The sequence below is a fragment of the Conger conger genome, chromosome 12 (genome assembly GCF_963514075.1).
Source record: "Conger conger chromosome 12, fConCon1.1, whole genome shotgun sequence".
Taxonomy (NCBI): Eukaryota; Metazoa; Chordata; class Actinopteri; order Anguilliformes; family Congridae; genus Conger; species Conger conger.
The window spans coordinates 23,507,512-23,529,716 of record NC_083771.1 but is presented as its reverse complement, the minus strand read 5'-3'; the positions used below and the strand labels follow the sequence as shown (position 1 = coordinate 23,529,716).

General features: G+C 39.3%; 2 protein-coding genes and 4 non-coding genes across 7 annotated transcripts; all 6 read right to left on the bottom strand.

Annotated features, from left to right (window-relative positions):
• Positions 1-5,110: 5,110 nt before the first annotated feature.
• On the bottom strand, positions 5,111-9,066 carry nkx6.1 (NK6 homeobox 1). 2 transcript variants are annotated; one of them, XM_061263779.1, is made up of 4 exons: positions 8,930-9,051; positions 8,015-8,554; positions 7,312-7,484; positions 5,111-6,246 (listed from the first exon to the last, which is right to left on the bottom strand). In XM_061263779.1, the coding sequence occupies exons 2-4, from the start codon at positions 8,541-8,543 to the stop codon at positions 6,001-6,003; spliced, it is 948 nt and encodes a 315-aa protein (XP_061119763.1). In that variant the 5' UTR covers positions 8,544-8,554; positions 8,930-9,051; the 3' UTR covers positions 5,111-6,000. The 2 variants fall into 2 exon arrangements, with proteins under 2 accessions (XP_061119763.1, XP_061119762.1); XM_061263778.1 differs by having other exon boundaries at positions 8,015-9,066.
• Positions 9,067-15,242: 6,176 nt separating this feature from the next.
• rpl17 (ribosomal protein L17) lies at positions 15,243-19,346 on the bottom strand. The gene is made up of 7 exons (XM_061263414.1): positions 19,284-19,346; positions 18,670-18,719; positions 18,522-18,562; positions 17,835-17,969; positions 16,857-16,955; positions 15,984-16,175; positions 15,243-15,329 (listed from the first exon to the last, which is right to left on the bottom strand). Exons 2-7 carry the CDS (start codon positions 18,707-18,709, stop codon positions 15,282-15,284), a joined length of 555 nt encoding a protein of 184 aa, XP_061119398.1. The 5' UTR covers positions 18,710-18,719; positions 19,284-19,346; the 3' UTR covers positions 15,243-15,281.
• LOC133106137 (small nucleolar RNA SNORD58) lies at positions 15,677-15,743 on the bottom strand. Its single transcript, XR_009704308.1, has one exon. It is a non-coding gene; the product is annotated as a small nucleolar RNA SNORD58 (small nucleolar RNA).
• Positions 16,653-16,719, bottom strand: LOC133106136 (small nucleolar RNA SNORD58). The gene has a single exon (XR_009704307.1). It is a non-coding gene; the product is annotated as a small nucleolar RNA SNORD58 (small nucleolar RNA).
• LOC133106135 (small nucleolar RNA SNORD58) lies at positions 17,661-17,728 on the bottom strand. Its single transcript, XR_009704306.1, has one exon. It is a non-coding gene; the product is annotated as a small nucleolar RNA SNORD58 (small nucleolar RNA).
• On the bottom strand, positions 18,170-18,240 carry LOC133106138 (small nucleolar RNA SNORD58). Its single transcript, XR_009704309.1, has one exon. It is a non-coding gene; the product is annotated as a small nucleolar RNA SNORD58 (small nucleolar RNA).
• Positions 19,347-22,205: the final 2,859 nt, after the last annotated feature.

Genomic DNA, 22,205 nt, shown 5'->3' with positions numbered 1-22,205 from the left:
AATGGCTGTTGGGGACCCAGAAGACACTCCCACACAGGAAATCCACTTAGCTGTGTGACTTTTGATTTCCGCATTCATGCAGCACTGACCTCAGTTAATCACCGAGGAAGAGTACATTTGCATCTGCGAAACTGAAGTTCCTTCAATTGCAATTACTTCTTAATGATGTTCATATGCGTGCTCATCTAAGTATTACAACTTATAGCAATCAGAGCAATAATAATTGCATTTACCTGATAATTAACCTTTGCCTCAGGGGTAATTTGATGTATTAATTAATACACAAGCCAGGGCCATTATGCTTGTCAGAATATGATATACCAAGCAGCCTATATGAAGACGTATTTATAAAGATTTGACATGGTACACAACTGTGGGTTTTCATATTCGTGTCTCTCCGACATCAGAGAACTACAGATAATAGCAAGTCAATGATTAATTGTGTCGATATTGTGTGATAGTGAAAAACATTTAGAAATCTCTTTTTGAATAATTGCTTATATTTTGAATGGGGGCTTATTATATATGTAAAATAAGGTTATTTTAATGTTTATAATTCATCTTTGTAGGTGAAGCTATCACTGATTTCCCCCCTACATTTTCTTATTGAGATTATGTTCAATCGTTTGTATTTATATTATTTTATTCCTTACAAAGCACCCAGTTAGTGGCGTCAGAATATTTTTCTGTTATAAATTCTGTTATATTTTTCTGTAATATTATTATTATGACGTTCTTATCCATTTCTACCTGTCAAAACATGTTTGATGGGACATTAGTTTACAATAATATTAACTATCTGTGTTAGACCTATAGTCCACAGGCATTCATGATTTTTCAGTGTTTTCTGTATTGCTGGTTTCAATGCCGTTTTCTCTGATTTCGTCTGATTTTGTACTCATGTGAGGTCAGGTTAATGAGCATACTTTGCAATTTCCAAATAGTGATGACATCCCTTAGTAACGATTCATTCTCTCATATGCCTAACAACTTTTGATACAGCATTTCATGATAATGTTCTCTCGAAGGGTATACTATCTATAATTATAGTGGTGGCTTGCATTCCGAAATGTACATTTTCCCTCTGAATACAGGTCCAGTTTTGTACTTGTGCTTCAAAAATAGTTAAACTTGACTTTGCGTAGGCTATACGTGTTGCGACCAGTCTGCCACGTCTATAATATGATATATATATATATATATATATATATATATATATATATATATATATATATACACACACACACACACACACACACACACACACACACACACACACACACGAATTGAGAGATATAATCGTTATTTATCTGAAACAAGCAAATCAGCTTTGTTCAATAAAATCAATGCGACCCATTGACCGTGGAGAGATCGTGAGATTAATACAATTTTGAAGAGCGCAAAGGCTTACATTTGCAGGCACTCTGTGTCTTAATTTAAGGCTTTGTTATTTCGAATGTGTGAATTAAGATTGCATCATTGAGTTACCACAGATTTATGAGATCCTATACAAGTTTTCTAAGAGCAGAGGGCAACATGGAAATCCAGATGAGATCAAATAACAAAAAAAAGAATAATATTAAATTAATTCAGCGATCTATGTCCAGTCAACAAGATCATTTTACAGTCTCGTGCCGGCAACAATACACAGATGTAGCCATGGAAATTGATTTGTTGTTGGAATCCATATTATTTGCATAACTGCACGATGTCTCACCCTGTTGTTGAGTTTGCAACTAATAATTTCCTCGCCTGCACCAGTTCATTATAGTCTACACTAATGTTATCCTTTTTGGAACCTTTCAGATATTACACATTGTTTAACATTTACTACTAGTGGCAACTTTCACTAGTGGCAACTGGTAGTGGTCATTGTTTGATTAAGCGGTTTAATCGAAACACTAGCATATAGGATTTTGATTATCAATTGGATAGAAACGAATTATATTGCCTACCCAAAGACATGAAACATGTTCAAGCTTTCATTCAGTGTAAAAAGTCACCTCCAAAGTGACGTTATAATTGTCCATCGTTAAACGCATGCGTCTAAATGATGAATGCAGGCTTCCGACCCAATGAAAAAATGGAAAATACGTTTAAATCTGGGCAGTATGCTAGCCTAGTGCTTCTGTATCGGATATTGCACAGTGCCAACATTTGAATTATTTTCTCCTCGGTGGCATACTACACAGATGGAAGGAGCACGCATCTGATGTAGACTGTATATACGTTATTGATCATAAGGACCTTTGGCCAATCGCACGGATCCCGTCAATAGTTCAGTTTATAATTATTGTAATTTGTTTGTTTTTTTCACTGTTGACTTTATTATGTAGGGCAGGTTATATTTTTTTAGAATGAATAGCTATTTAGCCTAATATTTGTAATCAGTGGTGCTATGCTGTCATTTCGCCATAGGCCAATGGCTCAATTGTTTTGTTTCGCGTATCGGCTGGGTCTAAATTCTCCCGGCCGCCGAAACAGTGTTTTCTTCGCTAAATTAGCTAGGAATGAACATTGTTATTGGAGAAGGGACAAAACAATGCAGAAAGCCCCCCCCCCCCCCCAATCAATTAGAAATTGTCATATTGTGTAGACAGAGCCACTATGCTGCCACGAATCCCCAACCACTGTACAAAACAGCATCCTCTGCTGGCGCGCGCTCCTGCCTGGCGCGACTTCTGAGAAGCACAATGCCAGGTTCGGTCGGAATCCTCACCTCTAGAGAGATAAGGCCGTGTCACGATTTCAAGCATCTCATGCGCTAGTTACTACACATGCCGGGGGGGGTGGGGGGGGGGGGGGGGGTGGGATGGGGTGTGAAGATATTAAAGGTTCGGTTTTTTTTTAAACAATAATGAAAAAAAAAACGAAAGGCATTACTGTGTTGCGAGTAAAATAATCTCTTAAAATATTGAAATCGGACTTTATTCTGAATGGAGTTGGTCGACAGAATACAGCGTTACCGATAGGAACAGCGCCATTTCACAACAATAGTGATCTGTTTTGGAAATATGTTGCATAGGCTCTTCATCAGTCGTATCATTAGGCTACAGTGTGGAATTATTGACCACCTTTTCCCTGTATCCATTGCGAGTGTCGTTCAAAATTAATGGTGTCACCTCATTGTGACTTGATTGTCTGATTTATAATTTTGTGTTTTATGTCGAATCCCCTTGCAAAAGAGATTTTGATCTCAGTGGGGCATTCTTGGTTAAATAAAGGTTAAATTAATTTGAACAAATCTAAAACTCTAAACTCTAAAAATGTAGAAATTGTTCATTTGCAAATATGTTTATTCATTCTTGTCGACATGCCGTTAAATATGCTATGTTTCCAACGATAACAGTGTCAGTAATGTCCCAACTTAAATTTGACGGATAAAAAAACGTGCCCTCAATTAAAAATGTAAGTTGTTAATATGTTAATGTTAATAGCAGTGTAAGTTTGCTGCGGGCTTTAGCAGAACGAAAGTAGGCTAGGCCTATTTGCAAAAATTTAAATAACCGCAATGTAATTCATCAGTGTGATGACATGATGGCTAAACGGGTGTTCTTTGTTGTAGTAAATGCCTTTATAACGTCCCAGATTATAGCCTATCGCAGGCTATGAATGCTATATCTCAGTGAATGCTTAATCGCCGTTGTAATTTCTGGCCACAATTTTAAGGGAACAGTGTCTGTCAAATCATACCTTTGGCTATCTGTTGAAATGGAAATGTAGTCAAATTATTTTAATACCTTATGACAATTTAAAGCACAACCAAAAAGCAGAATGCAATGCGCAGACATGATGTGAAATATTAACTGTTAAATGTATTGCCTATATTTATATGTATAGGCCTATAGGCCTATTTAGCCTACTAAGGATAGAGAGATAACATAATAGTTTCGAAATTCAACTAGTCCTGTATTCATTCTGATCTCATTTTAAATAAATGAGCGGATTGTGAGAATAGTGGGTGCTCTATACTCGGCTTACACTTTAAATGATTCTCAAATGAGATGATTTCTGATTGCTGATGCATTCCAAAAGTACTGGGCGACTATTGCATCTTTTAAATTCACATCTGATAAATTAAATATTTACTAGTTGAGTGCGGGACGGTTGAGTGATTTCCAATTTTGAAAGAACACGCTGATGTAATCATGCGAATCTGTAGACACTGTGGAGTGAATTTCTATGTTCCTTGCAATATAAATTTATTATGAGCTTTTCGGAACATATTTTATCTTCGACCTTTGAAACGTTCCCTATCAGCCTGTATCTTTACCAGGGCACGTGAGTAATTCATTCCAACCTCGCAAACTATCTATTCATGCTGCTAATAGTAAGAACATCCAATATTGTATTACGGTGGTGATGCAAGGGCTTTTTGGCAACTCCATGGGTATTATTTGTGTTGTGGAGAAACCTGAAGTACAATCGTAAAATAAGGGACATGATTAGAAAATATAGCCTACGTCTGATATGCGCGCGTCTGTGCACTGTTAAAATCAATAGGCTAATAATAATAAGTAGTAAGTATTATTATTATTATTATGATGATGATGATGATGATGATGATGATGATGATGATTATGATTATTGTTATTAGTATTATTATTATTATTATTATTATTATTATTATTATTATTATTGTTTTTGTTCTTATTGCTTTTGTAGTTGGGGTAATGGTAATATACTTAATATAACTTAAATAGGGCTAATACATTGTTATAATATAGCTAATGGTAATGGTTTTGATTGCATGTATTAAAACAACCAGAAATAAATGAAAATGACAAAAACAAAAACGGAATTCATGACACGAAAAGTTACATCCTATTTAGCATAAAGGATATTGGCTGCAAACGGTTTGTAAAAACGGTTTACTAATTGCACCGGAATTACGGAACGTGATGACCCCCTCTTATATATATTTTTAATGATATGCTTTCTTACTAAATTTCCATAGATTACTGGCTAAACTGGCTTTTTGAATCTTACTGTATTAAAATAGGCTACTGTTTAAAATATTAACCTGTGAATCAATCATGTGTAACTAATGAGAATTATTCGTTCTGCATACACTGAATTGATGTGTTTCAACAACCATGAATAACACGGATATTATCACTTTTTTATTAAATAAAAGTGCAATACATAGGAACCTGCAATACACTCTATTGCGAGATTCAAACACTGTTACAAACTTAAACATTATATAAATTAAGTAAATTGTGAAAAATGTCGAAAAAAAGTTGAAACATCTTAACATTGGGGAGACAAACACTATGCATTATATTACAAATATACTTTAATCGAGAAACAAACAGGTTTACTTTTTATATACATGTGAAATACATGGCTCGTTTCGTTATTTAGCTTTATTGTGTTAATGTGTCAATTGAAATTCAGACGTTTTTCAGTCAAAGCCGTCAGTTGTAAACCTATTTTGCATTTTTATCATTAATCATAATAAATGCATTATTTGTTAGGGGAAGTAGTTAGAAATAAAAAGCTCAGCAAGTTCTTATAACGGAAATGTGGAAGCAGCCAGAGTTAAAAGTTCACGACAGGCTACAACATAATTCGCTGTTTTGAAAATAAAGAGAAGGGACAAATAGACTGCAAAAGCCTACCTGTAGTCATTGCAATTCACAAAGCTGAAAACATGTTAACCGAGACTGAGACTCAGTGGTGCTTTCTATACAAAAAAGTATTTTACACATAAATATTCACAGTAATATAATTTCTATTTAGTAACTCACGCTTCTATTTACAAGTAAGTACCCTCGTAATAATGTGGAAATGTTTATAAATTTCAGTGTCAGCTTTTGGGTCGCTGCTCCAAACCAGTAAAAATAGTGCCCGTCGTCCCGAACTGGCGCGCGTCCTTCCTCCTCGTGCAAGTCAAACTTAATTTCAAAAATGTCGACGAAAATAGGCCACTGCTGTAGAGCAGTTCAGTGCTGGGTTTCACTTAAAAATTTCATTTCGGCTTTTGTCTTCTTTTTTCTATGAACTTTCGTTTTCTGACGTGTGGATGTGAAGAGAAGAGTTTGGTTTGTGTTTCTTCAGTAACTGTGTAATTTTCTCGTCGTCCGAGTTTGGGTCCAACGGCTTGTTATAATCGTCGTCGTCGTCTTCGTTTTCTGAAGCCCCCTTCAGCCGCTCGGTCTCCGAATCCTGCTTTTTCTTTGCTGAAGCCATCTCGGCCGCGTGCCTTTTCCGCCATTTCGTTCTTCTGTTTTGAAACCAAACCTGAAAAAGCCAAAACCATGAGACCCCTGTAAAAGGTTAAGCAATACCTACAAAATGGTAAACCCAATTTCCGGTATCACGTCGCATGCCAAGCAAGAACAACAGCATGTCTTGCACAGTGACACTGATTATAAAAAATAAAAATAAAAAACAATTTGCCTACATTAATGACCTAACAGCAATATGTTATCATTTCATAAAAAAATATGTTTAACAAAAAAAAACAAAAACGCTGCAATTTGCAATTCTGCATATTTTCATATTGGAACTAGGCCCATAATTCAATTAAATTAAAAACCTATTTTAATTAAATAAAAATGATAATATATGCACTCACAATAAACAGAGACTATCCATTAATGTCATTTCATATATGCATGTTCATTGTTTGCTTCAAGCAATGGTTGAGCTGGTGACAATAAAGGCATATGGCATGGCCCCGAACAATTCAGGCCTACAATCTCCATATTGAATCTATCACTCACAAATAAGAATAATATGCAATTGTGGAAAATAATTCGGTAATTTTCAAGTTCAGATAAAACCACATAAAGTCTTTCGTAAAGCTGTATAATTATAAACGTTTTTTTATTTGGTACAATACGCTTCAAATAATGCAAATCCTTCACAAAAACACTTAAAATCCTTTATGCACCGCTCATACAAATCTGATTATACAACTACCGTTATTTCACAATAATATACAGCCTACTATATTCTCGGTTTTGTGTTATTTTTGACTCGTACAGAGACAACAGTTCAAATGAGTGAAAGGTGCATGATAAATGTAATAAATAGGTAAATGGACATAAGGACAGAAATTGGTTAATTAAATAGGCTACATTTTAAAATGTGTCTGTTAAATTAAAGGCGGAAGCACCAACGGAAAAAAACAATAGCATATAACAAATAAAGAATAGGTTTAGCTATTATACCTCGTTATTCTTTACAGAAACATTCCCAAATGTGTTCAATGTGGCAAGTGGCTTCCAAGCGGATTTTGTGTTTAATCTCAGTAATGTGTGATCTTTATTCTCTTATCTATGTTTGACAAGATAATCTCACCTTCACTTGGCTTTCTGTCATCCCCAACGAGTAGGCCAGCCGCGCTCTCTCGGGTCCTGCTAAATATTTCGTCTGTTCAAACGTCTTTTCCAGGGCAAAAATCTGCTGTCCGGAAAATGTGGGTCTCGTATGTTTCCTCTTTCCATCTTTGTCGAGCAAAACCGAATTCTGGTCTGTGAAAAAGGGAACTTTTTATTAAAATGTTCAACCATAACATTTAATAATGACAAGTTATTTGCATTTAAACAGTAGCTTATTATCCGCGGTCAAGGGAACGTGAGACAACTTGTCTGATCACTAGAATGCACTACGTTTTCAGGGAATTTTACATTGTAGGTGTAGTTTAATTTGTATAGGTAATTTTTTGGTACACAAGTAACCTAACGACGATTGCTCTCCATAAACCACATTGTTACGCGGAGCTCGTCCATTCATCCGTCAATAGCCTAACAGTGACTAACATTCAGGACATTTCCCCAAGTTTTCGTGCAAGTATGTATAGCTACTTCAGACTAAGCTAAATGCCTTTAATAGGCCTAATGACGCTGAAATTTTAGGATGACATTGGAAGAATGAGCGATCTCAGATGAGTAAATTGGTTGATATGAGTTCATGAAAAGTAGGCTATAAGAAGCAAACGCTGGATTTGCAGGTCAACAACAAAGTAGACAAATATGCTAATATAAATGAGGGAAAAACTTACGGGGCGAGCAAGCGAATCTGGCGTCTCTCCAATGTGGGCTTTGCATGACTCCGGGCCAAAATATAGGGGTCCTGCCTGGGAGGTCCGTCAGTGGCTTGGGGTAGCGAGCCACTGCCACGGCCGCCGCGGCACTGGGGCTGAAATACAGGCCGGGAGGAGGCGGTGGGCTCAAGCTACTGAAGCGGGGCAGTCCTGACAAGATTCCAGCAGAGGAGGACGCAGCCACAGCCGCTGCCCCCGAGGCGACGATTGAAGGACGGCTGAGGATGTCGTTTATTCCGTGGGGGGTGGCGATCGCGCACTGGTGAGATGCGAGTGAAGATAGTCCGACCGACGCTTTGATCCCCGGGGAAGATACAGGGATCCCACCAGGATTTGGGGAGGTTGCTGAAGGGGAGGTAGACGAAGCGGGTCCGCCCGAAGACAAGGGATACGCTGGGTACAGTGGAGTCTTCATTTCGGTCATGCTGTGCAGAGCAGCTAAAGGCGGAGTACTGAGAAGGAATGCGCTCTGACGGGACCCGTCCATCTGCCCCACCGCTAACATAACCGAAGAAAATGAAGATCGAAACGGAGTTAAAAAAATAATCTGTAACGCTAAGCACTACCAAATAATTCGACTATTGACTAAATGTTTAATCAGCCGTTTTTTTCCTGATGAAATTGCCAGAAATATAACCTTTATCATACAAATCTCAAACTGAACGCATGACCTAAACGCAATGTCCGGAGTCTGGTTTAAAAGAGAGAAAAGTCAAGAGTTTATGTCTCACAGCACCGTCATAATATTTTCCTTCGGTACTAAGTTCCAAATTTATTAACAGCCACTGTTTAAACCCATCTCTAAAGGCAAATAATTCCAATATCTTCCTTTCTTCAACCTTGCATATCTTGTGAAAGAATTGCGTAGCCTACTTGTAAACTGAATGTCCGATGTCTTCACTTGATATTACTGAATGCTTCAAAGGTGCAGACGGTATTGTTTAACGCTTAAATCTATAAATAAAAAAAGCACTCTTTCTTGACGAAGCACATGAAGCGCTGCGAGATAATAAAACATTTTCATCACTTTCTACTGTCTTTTGCTGCAGAAGTCAAAACTTTGAGAATGTCACTCAGAAAGTGGAGGAGGTGTTTCTGTTTCTATTGGGTAAACACCGTTATGACGTCGACAGCGTGCCAGCTGCAAGCGCCAACTGAATTTAAGAGTGTACTCTTATTGGCTCTCCATCAGTGCTTTAATTTGCACATTAAAAGAGTTGCCTTTCGACCGGCTATTAAATACAAAAAAGTACAAAATCAATCTAGTCAATTTGAGATCTATTTTTTTAAAGCAAAGGAACATATGCATGCGTTTCTCAACTGAAAAAACCCCCACAGAATTTTCCCATTCATTTAGCTTGACTAGCAATTAATTCCAAAGCGCTATTCGGCGAGATCCGTACGCCTTTAGTCAAGACAGGTCATGAACTTATTGTCCATTGAACGAGCGCAAATAATGACGTCTTCGATTATGATCCCGAGGAAGGGATACTCTCTGAAAAACGTGGTTCTATAAAATAATTGTTTTGCTAACAATGATGGAGCGTGTTATAGCTATTGACAGTTGATAACCGAATATAAAGCTTGTGCACTTTCATTGTATTTTTCACATGCCTTTGTATTTGTCACATATCACAATGTCTCTAATATCAAGTTGACTGTCTATATAAAATCTGGAAAAAAGGCTGGATAAACTTCACCCTTTTTTTCAAAACACGTTTATTTCAATTTAGCTTTATGTCGCCCTTCATGTAGCTACTCATTTCCAGTGGATAATTTTAAGACTTATTTTGCCATTATCATCCCTTGCCGGTAGATCAATGCGGTCTCTCCTTTAGCCTACATTTATTTGTGTAGGCTATTTAATTTAAGTATTTAACATTATTGAGCGCTGTGATTTAAGGTTAAATGTTTAATCAACAAAACGCCCTCTTTTTCCCTCCTCGTGTGAAAATCTAATATGATTTTGATTTGTCTATCGCATGTTTTTATTTAGCCTATGGATTTTGGTCAATGTGTTGCGATCCATATTATATGGAAACTATCTACTTGCGACGTATCCCAATTTTAATAATTAGTTTGCATATTTTAGATTGACAGAGTTTTGGCAGCAACAAGTAGCCTATGTTTTAATGCATAAATGATACGAGTAAAATAAGCATGCGTATTTTTATTATAGGCGAGATTATTGCTTTAATTTTGACAATGCCTAAAACTGATGTGGGTAGTATAGCTTCATAAATCGAAACTAAACAAATATCAGAGCGCTGCTATATTTATGAAATAATACGTTTCTAGCCAACATCACACTTTCATTATCGGCAAAAGTTATTAAGGCATGTAGACTACTATTGATTTTAACATGCACGCTTTTGATTTGGTTTGTTTTCCAAACCAAGGTAAAAGGTCAAATCCAGATTCCAATGATTCAACATTTATTTCTAATTTATGCTTCCACGTGTGCGTGGCAGATGTCAGTTCATTTTAATGGACAATTCCGTTACTATAGGCTATATGTTTGAATGTTGAATCTTGAAAAATATTGATAGCAAGTTCCCACTGAGAAGTGAAATAATATTTAATTTTGACCTCCTCCTGCACAACAATCAGCCGATCCTACAAACTGCAGTGCTATTACTTTTAAAGAAGAAGACGAAAGAGAGGTGGGACTAGCCTGCGGAGTAGGTCCGTGATCATTTAACTATATGGTTAATGGTTTGTACAGCTCCGTACAAAAGAGTGGAGCTTTGTGGTTCTATATTGTCCACTGACACCACCTTGTGGGAAATAAGATACTCGGAATCAGAATCATGACAGTCCGCGCGCAGACCACGGGGCTCTTAGTTTTCAATAGAGGCAATGATGACAACTTGTTTTGCTCATCACATTATAAAATGGGAATTAAATTAAAATAGCCCGCATACTAAATACAAGTCTGTTGAGGTAGATTAGTACATAGACTAGAGTCTAATAAGTGATTAGGCTACTGTCAAGGTACAGAGTGGCATGGGAGGTCACATTTCTAACCGCATTAGCACTTTACATGTTTTCGTTTCAACAGATAGCTGTTGAGTTAATTTTACAAAATATATTAAAAAGGCAGCTGATGTTGGAAGACAGAACTTTTTTGGTTGAAACCATAACAGCCGTAGAGATGCTTCTTTCACTCAAGAATTGTGTGGTTCTCCACGAACATAAGAACAGAAACTGTCACCATTATTGGGCCAAAATGGCAGCAGAGCCAACATTCAGACAACAGAGCAGAATCCAGTTGTTATGTTTTTCTTTTATATAAATGCGACAGGAAAATATCATCCACATGTAAATGAAACTGAAATTCCAGAGAAACAAAAAGGTCATTTTCAAGGGATATTCCCCATTCCCTCACCTCAGAATTTCTTTCCAGATTAATATGCTTAACCGTGTTCATAATGCACTGCGAACATACATTATGATGTAGGCGAGGCAGTGAGAATGAGCTCAGTAAAACGCGTTTTTCATTATTATCAACAGTACAAGAGAGACACCTTGTGGGGACAAAGGGGTATAACACCTGATTTTGGGGCGTGGAATAACTGGGCATAGAACTGTTAAACGCACTATTGTAGCACCAAGATCCACAGTACATGCATACAGTTTATCAGTTTCGCGCGCACACGCACACACACACCTGTTCGACAATGCTTTGAAATAATTTAAGGAAAAAAAAGACATTTGAAGCAAAATGAAAATAATTTTACAAAATGTAAATGTAAAATTAAAAGAAAAAAATATGTGGTGAAAAGTATAAAAACAAATATAAAAGAAAAAAATTCAAGAAATCATTACTGATCCTGTCACTGCATTTTGATCCAGCCAGATGATTTCATCTACTCATCTACGTCACAAGAGGTATTTTCCCTGTCGAAGCAGGGGGGGGGGGGGGTATCTTCTGGCATGACAGAGCCAGCCCTGGCATGACTCTGCTAGTATGTCCCTGCATGCCTCCTGCATTGCAGGAGGGGAACAGGTTAATTAGTTAAATGCTGGTAACTGCTGTTTTCATCAGCTAGTTGTGGACCAGAGCAGCCCAATGGAAACCTATGCTGCTCTGCCCTGTCCTGTCTTGCTCGCCCTGATTAGTAGATGTGATAGTATGGTTGTGTGTCAATGAAAGTGAGGATATTGTGACTACTCGACTTGGTACTGTGGTCCCCCTGCAGTAGTATACAATTAGGCACTCTGCAGTACAATAATCACGGAGTATTGTATTGATTATGTTACAAACAATAGAAAAGATTTACTAATTCTCATTTCTAAATGTGTTTGATAGAGGCAACCATGAAGAGGCTGAGATTTGGCTGAACTCTGCCCATGGTTTGACCACGTGATAAACCGAAGTCCCCAGGTCTGAAGTATTTGGCCTCCTTGTTTGTTCTCATCCTCTTAAAGCTCTGATCACTGATTTAAGAATCAAAGCAACAAGTGTTTGACCTGTGAAGAGAGGGTGTGTTCGATGAAAACAAAGCAAAATGAGCTTATGGTTTTGAAAAAATTGCCTTTTTACACATTAACTTACAAAATTGGGTTCATAACACCAGTTTTATTGTGTAAACAATAAAAAAAAAAACTGTAATAGTAAAATGCTTGGTGAGACGTGGCGCAGTGCATGGGGCAGCTGACACTCCAGTCACTGAAACCCCCCTGTGGGTTTGTCAGCTCACTCCCCCGCCACGCCCCAGAGCTCTGAGGTCTTGTGTATTTGTTGCCCTCTATGCTTTTTCCGTTGTGAATGAAGCCAAATATATGGAGGGAGGACACAATGTATATAATAATGTATTAAAAATATAAAATGACCTTTACTGAAATACTTAAAGAGTTCAAGCTGACCAACACTGCTTACCCTAAAGACAGATTGGTTTCTATTCTGTTAGTCAATGATACATTTTTATATAACTGCACACAAATCATTCATTAGAGCATTTTAAACAATATACATGGTGCAAATTCAATTTGATGCACATCAAGAGCTTGGTGACCTTCCAATGACCACGTTGTCCTTTTCACCGTAATTATATCCCTCTGTAAAGCCAATCGGCAAAACTAGTCCATTTCAAGTGGCTTTAGAGGGTTCATGAAGGATAATCAAAGTATCCAATGAAAACACTACGGCAGCCCCCTGGAAGCCATGCTGATACTCCTGGCGATGACCTCATGAGGATCGCAAACCAGACAGGATGTGTATCCCAACCGTGAGCAAGGTACTGAAACTTTGAGTCGAAAGCATCTGGAAATACCAGTGTGTATACTGTATGTGAGGTGCTAAGTTGTTTTGAGTTATAGTATGGTTCAGGTGAAGTGCTGGCAGTACTAGCATGTCTTAACAGGTTTGTGTGGTCTCTACTGTATATACATTATTGAAAGATACATCTGTTCAATTCCCTTGCTCTGCTCATCATCGTTTCTCCTGCAGCACTACGTGGACATATTGCGTGTGAAACAGTCACTGGCAGGTGAGACAAGAATACTGCTTCACATTACATTAAGGGCATTTGTCAGACGCTCTTATCCAGAGCGACATACTGTTGATTAGACTACACAGGAGACAATCCTCCCCTGGAGCAATGCAGGGTTAAGGGCCTTGCTCAAGGGCCCAATGGCTGTGCGGAACTTATTGTGACTACATAGGGATTCGAACCACCAACCTTGCGGGTCCCAATCATGTACCTTAACCACTATGCCACAGGCCGCTTCCTGTTCGGGTCACAAACGTGAGTCTTTCCTGATTAATCAGAGTATTGATTTCACACCAGTCACCTCTGCCAGCCATGAGAACCTTCCCCATCTACTCTCCCCTCACTGCCAGCTCAGAACCTTCCAGTGTTCGGCCACCTCACCAAAGATACAAAACTACATCACACAATTGTGCAGTTTTCCACTCAGTGCCACAATGGTGTTCACCTTAATCTCATGTTTAGGTTCACTTTTATTCCCTTTAAAATACTGTCGGAAACAGAAATCTGTTAAAATGACTGAAAACACTAAGCCGGGTAAGAAAGTAGAAGTGGGTTAAGAGGGACCTCAGCCAAAGATAATGGCATTAATAATGCATAACGGCATGGGAAGACAGATTGATGGTCTGCCTGGAAACCATTCAACTAATGTATGGATGTCCAGTTTTTAAATGTTATATTGTGCCATTTCAGCTTACTCCACTTCCCTATCTGAGCCTCCTCATACTATAGGCGAAGGCAATCGCAAACTACTCAAGTTGCCAATTTAAACACAATGCCTAGATGCAAGCAAACTTATACAACTACATCCAATAACTAAGTCGTAATTAATTGAAATCAGACTGAAATGACAAATTTAGAGTTCTACATTATATGGGTGAGAAGGACAATCTAACAGTGCCAGATATGGGATTCATCTATGCAAGAAACTTGCTACCTAGCGATTACATCAGTGTGGCACCTGCTCATTTCTTATGTTCTTTAAACACTGGCCACCCAATAACGGCGTGGTTGTAATCGTTCTCTGCGTATCCATTAACACCCCAATCAATATCAGCCCGGTTTTGATGGCGGTGGATACCTGACTCAATACAGGACATGACCTTGTATGGCCCTTGCCTTATACACTGCTCTCACAGACCCTCAGAAAACTTCTAGTGGGGAAAACCATATACGCTGCCCAATCCATCTAAAATAAGTTGGCGTTTCATTAATGTGTCACCACTCATAATTCTGCCAGACAAATATGGCAACTGCTCAAAGGAACTGACCCAAAAATTAAGGCCATTCAAATTTTGTTGAATTGTTGAACACAAAAGGTATGAAATGCATGCATACATCCATTTAATGCTCCTGAGAAGAGGATTTTAATCCACACAATTACCTGTGTGGGCTCCGGCCCCCAGTCAAATTTACGATGTCAATAACAAATAGTAAATTGCAAAGACTGATGTCTATGAGGTGGACAAAATGCTTTCGGGGAGTTATATTACAATGCCAAACCAGAAGTTTTAACCAGCAAGCTAGAATTTATAAAAAGGTACATCGTATAACCTGGGTTACTACACAGTAAGTCATACATGGACTGAGCCATTCGGGTGAATTTCTTGTAACAGATCCTCAGACCAGGGCCAGAGACTGGTTCCCAGTGATCTTAGGTAACCACAACTATTTGAAATCACGCAGCCGAGTCATTCTAGTGTGGAAAGAACAGGGGTTTATTGTCTGTACAGTTACTCCCGAGCCATGAGCTTCTGCTTCTTCAACTTCTTCTGAGAAACCTGCAGGAGCAAAAGCCACAATTAAAACTACATTCACTGCACCCTGTAGTGGCCCACTTGAGTATTAGATGTAAACCTTTCTGGAAGACATTTCTTCAGACTCAAGTTCACATACATTTTCACAGTATAATTTCAAATATTGTAAAAGTATGCTCAAATATTAGCAGTGAAGCACCACAGCAGCTCGAACAAAACATTAAAAGAAAGAAAAAAAATCTCAAATAAGTTGGGAGAGTAGGCAACACAGGACGTATGCCATGGACTGACTACCTGTTTTTCAGTGATAACAGCACATTAGGAAATAAGGCGCACTTGGCAGGAATGTGAACGGGCCTTGAGGCATTCTGGTTGCTCAGATCGTGTTAAGTCTTTTCATGGGTAATCCAAAGGTGTCCTAAGTAGTCATCATTGCAACCAGAAGCTTTACGGAGACAGATGAAAAGAAATACAGGCTAGCTTTCACTTCAACTGAATAACAGCCAAAACCGTTAACCTTATTGTAAGAATGAGATACTTGGATTTATAAAGAGAAAACAGGAATTCCAAAAATCCACATTTTGGGCTGCAGTACAACACACCCACATCCCTCTGCCTCAAACAGACATTCAGGGCCTGAAGAGCATTGCCCATACGGGCGTGTTAAAGCAGACGCACCTTTTTCTTCTGGGCGACCTCCTCCTCAGGCTTGGGGACGATCTGCTCCTTCTCGGTGAGGATCATCTCGATGTGGCAGGGCGAGCTCATGTAGGGGTTGATGCGGCCGTGGGCGCGGTAGGTGCGCCTGCGCATTTTGGGGGCCTTGTTCACCTGGATGTGCTCGATCACTAGGGAGTCCACATCCAGGCCCTGTGGGCAAACCACACACACTTACTTTAATGTATCACGTGTTACTTAGCCGATTAAATGATCAGATCAGGGTTAGGTCCAATAACTGACTTAAGAGGCTTCACTGGGCTTGAATCATCAACTTTCCGGGTCCCAGACATGTACCGTAGCCACTTGGATATTGGCTGCACACAGGCTACTGCCACCTGCAATTTAGCTAGTCTGCAGAGTGGTGTAATGGGTAGGGCACAGGAATTCAGCCCAGAGGTAAGCTTGATTCTCAGGTGAGAGATGGTGCAGCATTAAGAATGGTAGTTAACCTGAACTACGTCACCAAATGAGTACATTCATTTGTATAAATTGGGGCATGTTAAAACTGAACTTGGTTCCCTCTCGATAATGGCTAAATGTTTACCATGTTACCGAAGCACATGTTGTACACGGAACCTAGAAAGCTAGTTTACACTTAACCAAAGGGGGCATACACAAAACTCAATGGTTGCTCAGATCATGTTAAGTCTTTTCATGGGTAATCCAAAGGTGTCCTAAGTAGTCATCACCGCAACCACCAGACTTTGTGTTTAAGTAAATCAACCCAAGCACAATGACTGTTTGATCAGAAATTAAACATGCATTCAAACACAGAAACCCCTTTACAGACTGAGATAAAAGGCACCATATAGGCTGTGGAAATTAGCTCACCTTGAGCTCAGCGTTGCTCTCGGCGTTCTTCAGCATGTGGAGCAGGAACTCTGCGCTCTTCTTGGGCCAGCGCCCCTGTGTCCAGTCCCATTGCTTAGCCTGAGGGCAGAATCAAGACATTGTACTTTCCTGCTTAACTGGGGCACCTTAACACACAATGGATTGTTACAGACAGATTAAACCTAATCCTAGACCAGTGGTTCCCAAACCTGTGCTCAAGTACCCCCAGCTGGGCCAGGCATTTGTTGTGTTCCATCTCAGAGATCCGGCACAACTAATCAAGCCCTTAATAGTTGTATTAGGTGTGCCTGAGATGGAACAAGAAATGTAGTTTTGGGAGGTTTGGGAACCACTGTCCTAGACTACATTCAATTTTGAATGTATTCTCTATTCAAAACTGAATTTAGTTCAATGCCGCTTTCACAAACCAGAATTACAGTCAGTTGAACAAGTGCAGCAATTTAAAATCAGACTGCATAAGAAAATAAACTTGCTTTCAACCAAGTAAACAATTTACCAACAATATCATTCACTAAATAATGCTGGCAATTTTATTTGACTCTAAGCCAGGGGTGTCAAACTGAATTCCCAGGGGGCCGCAGTGTCTGCAGGTTTTTGGGGTTTCCTTACAATCAGCTGTCAATTAAGGCCTTGTGGATTCTTTAGCCAATCAATGATTTGAATGAACCACAGGTGCCGAGAACATCCCAAAAACCAGCAGACGTTGTGGCCCTCCAGGACTGGAGTTTGACACCTGTGCTCTAAGCACTACATGGACCATGCAAGAAAATTGCCGAGAAGACAGTTGCTCAGATACTTAAGTTCCTTTCATGGTTTACTCCAAAGGTGTCCTAAGATTGTCATCACCGCAACTGACCATCACCATTTGATGGATGGGGTTAACAGTAGGAAATACAGCCCTGTAACCCCCGCCTCTAAGAGCGCATCAGTGTACAGCACCGGACGGCGTCGCCTCACCTGGGCACACCTGCCGACTCCACCGTTGTAGCGGCGGAAGGGGACGCACTGCTTTTTCCCCACCACATCCTTCAGGTACTTGGTGGCCTTGCGGATGTGCATGCCTTTGATGGCCTGGGCGGTCTCACGGGTGTTCTACAGAGAGTTTAAGAGCCCTACATCAGTGCTTCTCAAATGCTGTCCTGCTATCCCGCCCCCCCTCCATGTGTATGCTAGTTTACAGCCTAACCTCATAACATAAGAGCATAACATAAGCATAACCTCAACTGTAAAAATGTGACACCTACTGGAGAATGATTCACTTTTCTCCCCCACAAATGCATATACGGTAAGGATATGCTCAGAACACAAGCTAGTTCTTGTCATATTTCAATCCAAAGGTCTCACAAGTTGGTCATCATTGCAAACCTTACCATGCAGTTTAACAGCTTTTCCAAACGGACTTATCAACCACATTTCGCTTGTCATATGGAAGCGTTAAGTTAACGTTAGACCACACGTGGTCTGAACGGGTTTAGCCAAAATACATCAATGTTTATTCATTGTGGGAAGGTAACACAATTACACACAGGTATAAATATAAAAAATATAAAAATAAAAAAAACCAAGTGAAGGCGCCACTGATAGTTAGCCATGTTACCTAGCTAGCAAGCAAAGTTTATTTGATAAAACGTGCGATGTCGTTACCTTGAAATGAACCCGGAGATTTGAGCCCCTGGACTTGCATGCTGTATGGAAAAGAGAAATGTCAGCGCACAGCGAGGTTCACGTTACCGAAAGTCCTCCATCAGAACCGACACAACATGTATACAGGCGACGAATGAAATATACTTACACTTGGTCGGGTTCTCGGGGTCGAGCGAGTAGCGGACCATTTTGAGAAGGCTGTTAGGAAGACATTCTGTTGATTAGTTACCAACCTTGGCAACAGCTATTATGTTCCCGGACAAATTGTAGGACAAATGAGTCACCATTTGACCAACAGAGTTTAAAAAAACTGACACGAGCTCAGTGAAAATAACCGCTTATCCACGAACATCGAATATTACATGTCTGCCATTTTAGATGCGGACGTCAAGCATTGAAGACTCCACGCACGCGAGTTCCATCAACAACTAAGCACACAAGTACCATTGAGTGTTTCAATGCAAAATTATCGTTATAAATGCAGGCTGTTACAATAAGTCATCTTCACTCACTCCACGAAACAGTTCCGCCGTGTGCTATCGATCGCACATTTTCACAGAAATGGTCACGCCATCACACAGCGGAGCAGCAAAATAAATATTTCAATCTAACATCAAATTCACCCATACAAATATGGATATCTTCGTCAGAATGCTAAACATTACTTGGTATATCAAATAACCAATTATATGCAGGGATGTGTACGATATTTGGCAGATAATCGTTGCTTCTTCTCGCCATAATTTGCGCATCACTACTTACTTTCTCGGGCCGCAGAGGGGAAGAGGAAGTCCGGGGTATTCTGGGAGCAGAAATGGTGGAGCCGAGTATCGTGAGACTTCACGTCGAAAACGGGATCTTGTTTTCTTGGTTGAGTTATTTCCTGGTCCGTGGTAGAACAAAATACCGCAAAATCCTATTATATATTATGCATATTCTATCTACGTTTTATTGTACGCTTTTCTGATGTATCATGTATCCTAGTAAGTTTCGAGAGAAATAGTATGCACAGGCATTTCGCTTTAATGAATGTATATAATTTCACAGATTTTTTTGCAGGTATATATTTTATATATGCTGCTTTGGTGTTGTTAGCTAACCCCATTGTTTTTTTCTGAACATTGTTTGTTTCTGTTTGTGAATCTTTCCTCTGATTTCCATGTGTAGAAATAGTCTGAAGTTCATTGTTCTGAAATTAATTTAAAAATGAGTCAAGCATGCAGTCAAATCACACAGTATTGTCGTGTATTAATATACCTTATAGTTTTGTTTATTTGACAATTATTCAAAGACATGGTAAAAAAAAAAAAATTACAGACTTATTCATATCCCTTATGTTAGTTATTTAACGAAACATTTGATGAAAGCAAAGATCAGAACATTTCTTTTTACTATTGGATACACTAACTGATAAGCTTTCTTTACTGTTATACTGCTATAGTTGTAAGGACTGTGAATAATAATAATAATAATAATAATAATTCTCCCTGCATTTTTTCCCGGTGTATTACTTGGACAGACCACGGGAGGGCGGTGTTTCGCTTATGGCAGTTTTTTTTTTTACTTTATGAGCACACATTTGACCTGTTTGTTTAGCAAAAATCGCTAGAATAATGTAGGAAATAAGGAGGTACAAAGCAACCAGCAAAAGTCAGTACTAATACTAACTAAGAAAGATGTAATGTAATTAAAATATTTGATGTGAAATATAAATTGCATTTTCAGCAAGGATTGCACTAATATGGACTATAAGAAGAAACCATCAAGAATTATGCATGTGTTTTTGAAATGCAGTATGCTGGCAGTGCGAGAATAATCATGAATATATAGAATGATAACGTGTCAGTCTTAGTAAGATGCTATGACTTGTGGTGTCCTAGTTTATGGCTAAACATTGACAGACTACTGTAACTGTTCTAGCATCTTGTTGTTAGGCAAGGACATGCTGGCTGTAGGCTGTAGATGGTGAGCAATAGTGTGTCGTTACTTCAGCCCCCAGACATAAACATAACATACATATAAACATAAACGCATGGTTTCCTCACACAAGGCATATTCATTCCTTCCCATGTTTCCCTTTCTTGATTGCTTTGATTCAGAACATGACTTATGCCTGGTTCATGAATGACTTGGTTCTTAATTATAACATGTGATTCTTACAACAAAATGACATCACTTTTGATTCTTTAGAAATGTGTGATGAGCATGTATTTTCTCCATGTGATCACCTTTGTGAATTTATGTAGGAAGTTGTCTCAGTTTGCGGGAAGGAAGCAGGGAAATCTGAGGACCACGCCTACTGGCACACACCTGGACTACGTTATGAATTACAAGGTGTGCTTCTTTCTACAATAGTTGGTTCAGACCAGGGAACCACTGTCTGAGAGAGATGGTCGTGGAGGCAGAGCTGGCTACAGAGCTGAAAAGCTAGTTTGGGTTGATTTATTTTGTCTTTGTTCTTTTGCCTTTATTATTTTTACCCGGAACCCGTAAGGGGGAAGGGTGAAGACATTGTATTAATTTTTTTAAGCGAACACTCTTGCACTCTTTCCGCTCCCTAAACAAAATACAATGCTGGTGCAATCCGGAATTTCTGTATCTCCCTGTGTCCTGCCAGGGGTGCGTCATGGCGTGTGACACCTTACTTTAAGATTTACAGCTGATACCAGTTTAGACACAGTGCCATTTTATGGATGGACCCCATGGTCTGGTATTGAATCAACACTGTGCCAATGCTGTCTGCATCCAGTAGCCCTGGAAGGTAACACATAGTCAGGTGTAGCTCTCACAGGGAGGGCAGGAATAAGTGGGTCACTGACCGTGTCTCATTGCTTACCAGTGAGCTGCACTTGTGATCAACCGGATGCCTACATTCTGTGCACAGAGTGGCTTTTTTGGCCCACGCGTGTATGAGCTCAACTTCTGAACTGTGCTGTGAAAAGCAGCAGCTGGTCGAGATCACAAGTTTGAGAGGAGAGTATGTGCTTGTGTTCTCTCTCATATCAGTGCAGCTGGTGAATACAAATGAGTGGACCAAATTTGGAAGGAAATGGGGGAAAGGCATAGAAAGAAAACATCTCCCCATCAATCTAAAATACAGAATGGCATAAAATCTCTGTACTCCCAAAGAGAAGGACCCAGTGTTCCTAACAGAAGACAGGACAGTTTAACTACAGTGCCATTTGAAAAACAGGAGTCTTACATAATGTTCAACAGACACAAAGTTGAATTCACTTGTAACAAAGTGTATTTCCAATATTTCACCCTGGAGACATTGGCCTCTGTCTGATTGGTTCTGGGACTCTGTTATTACAGGACATCTCTGGCAGCAGCCCATGCACCCTCTGATACAAAAACACACGCACAACATCATCTGTGTATCTACCACACAAACACACAGGATTATCTGTGTATGTTCAGACCAAATGTACCTCCTACACCTGCCAGATTCTAGTTAATAGCCCAGCTCTTGTTTATCAGTGGACTAATCTTATCAGTAGCTCAGCAATGAATTTAGGAATTATTCCACATTAACAGACCCATTATTTAACCTTCCATTTTAACTAACAGCTGCTGGTCTGATCTGATTATTAGCTTTTAGTAAGCTATAGTGTGTGCTCTTGCGCAATACTTTTACATGTGTGGCTGTGGTTTCCCTGTCTGTGCACTGGATATATATATTTT

What these genes read in the sequence shown, in the direction of transcription:
- nkx6.1 (XM_061263778.1), bottom strand. Translation starts at nt 8,561, where the DNA reads ATGTTAGCGGTGGGGCAGATGGACGGGTCCCGTCAGAGCGCATTCCTT. An exon ending in CAGATTCGCTTGCTCGCCCC is followed by an intron (nt 7,485 to 8,014) that starts GTAAGTTTTTCC and finishes CCTTTTTCACAG; the next exon opens with ACCAGAATTCGGTTTTGCTC. An exon ending in TGACAGAAAGCCAAGTGAAG is followed by an intron (nt 6,247 to 7,311) that starts GTGAGATTATCT and finishes TGGCTTTTTCAG; the next exon opens with GTTTGGTTTCAAAACAGAAG.
- rpl17 (XM_061263414.1), bottom strand. Translation starts at nt 18,709, where the DNA reads ATGGTCCGCTACTCGCTCGACCCCGAGAACCCGACCAAGT. An exon ending in AGAGCAACGCTGAGCTCAAG is followed by an intron (nt 16,176 to 16,856) that starts GTGAGCTAATTT and finishes GTTTGCCCACAG; the next exon opens with GGCCTGGATGTGGACTCCCT. An exon ending in AGGTCGCCCAGAAGAAAAAG is followed by an intron (nt 15,330 to 15,983) that starts GTGCGTCTGCTT and finishes TTGCTCCTGCAG; the next exon opens with GTTTCTCAGAAGAAGTTGAA.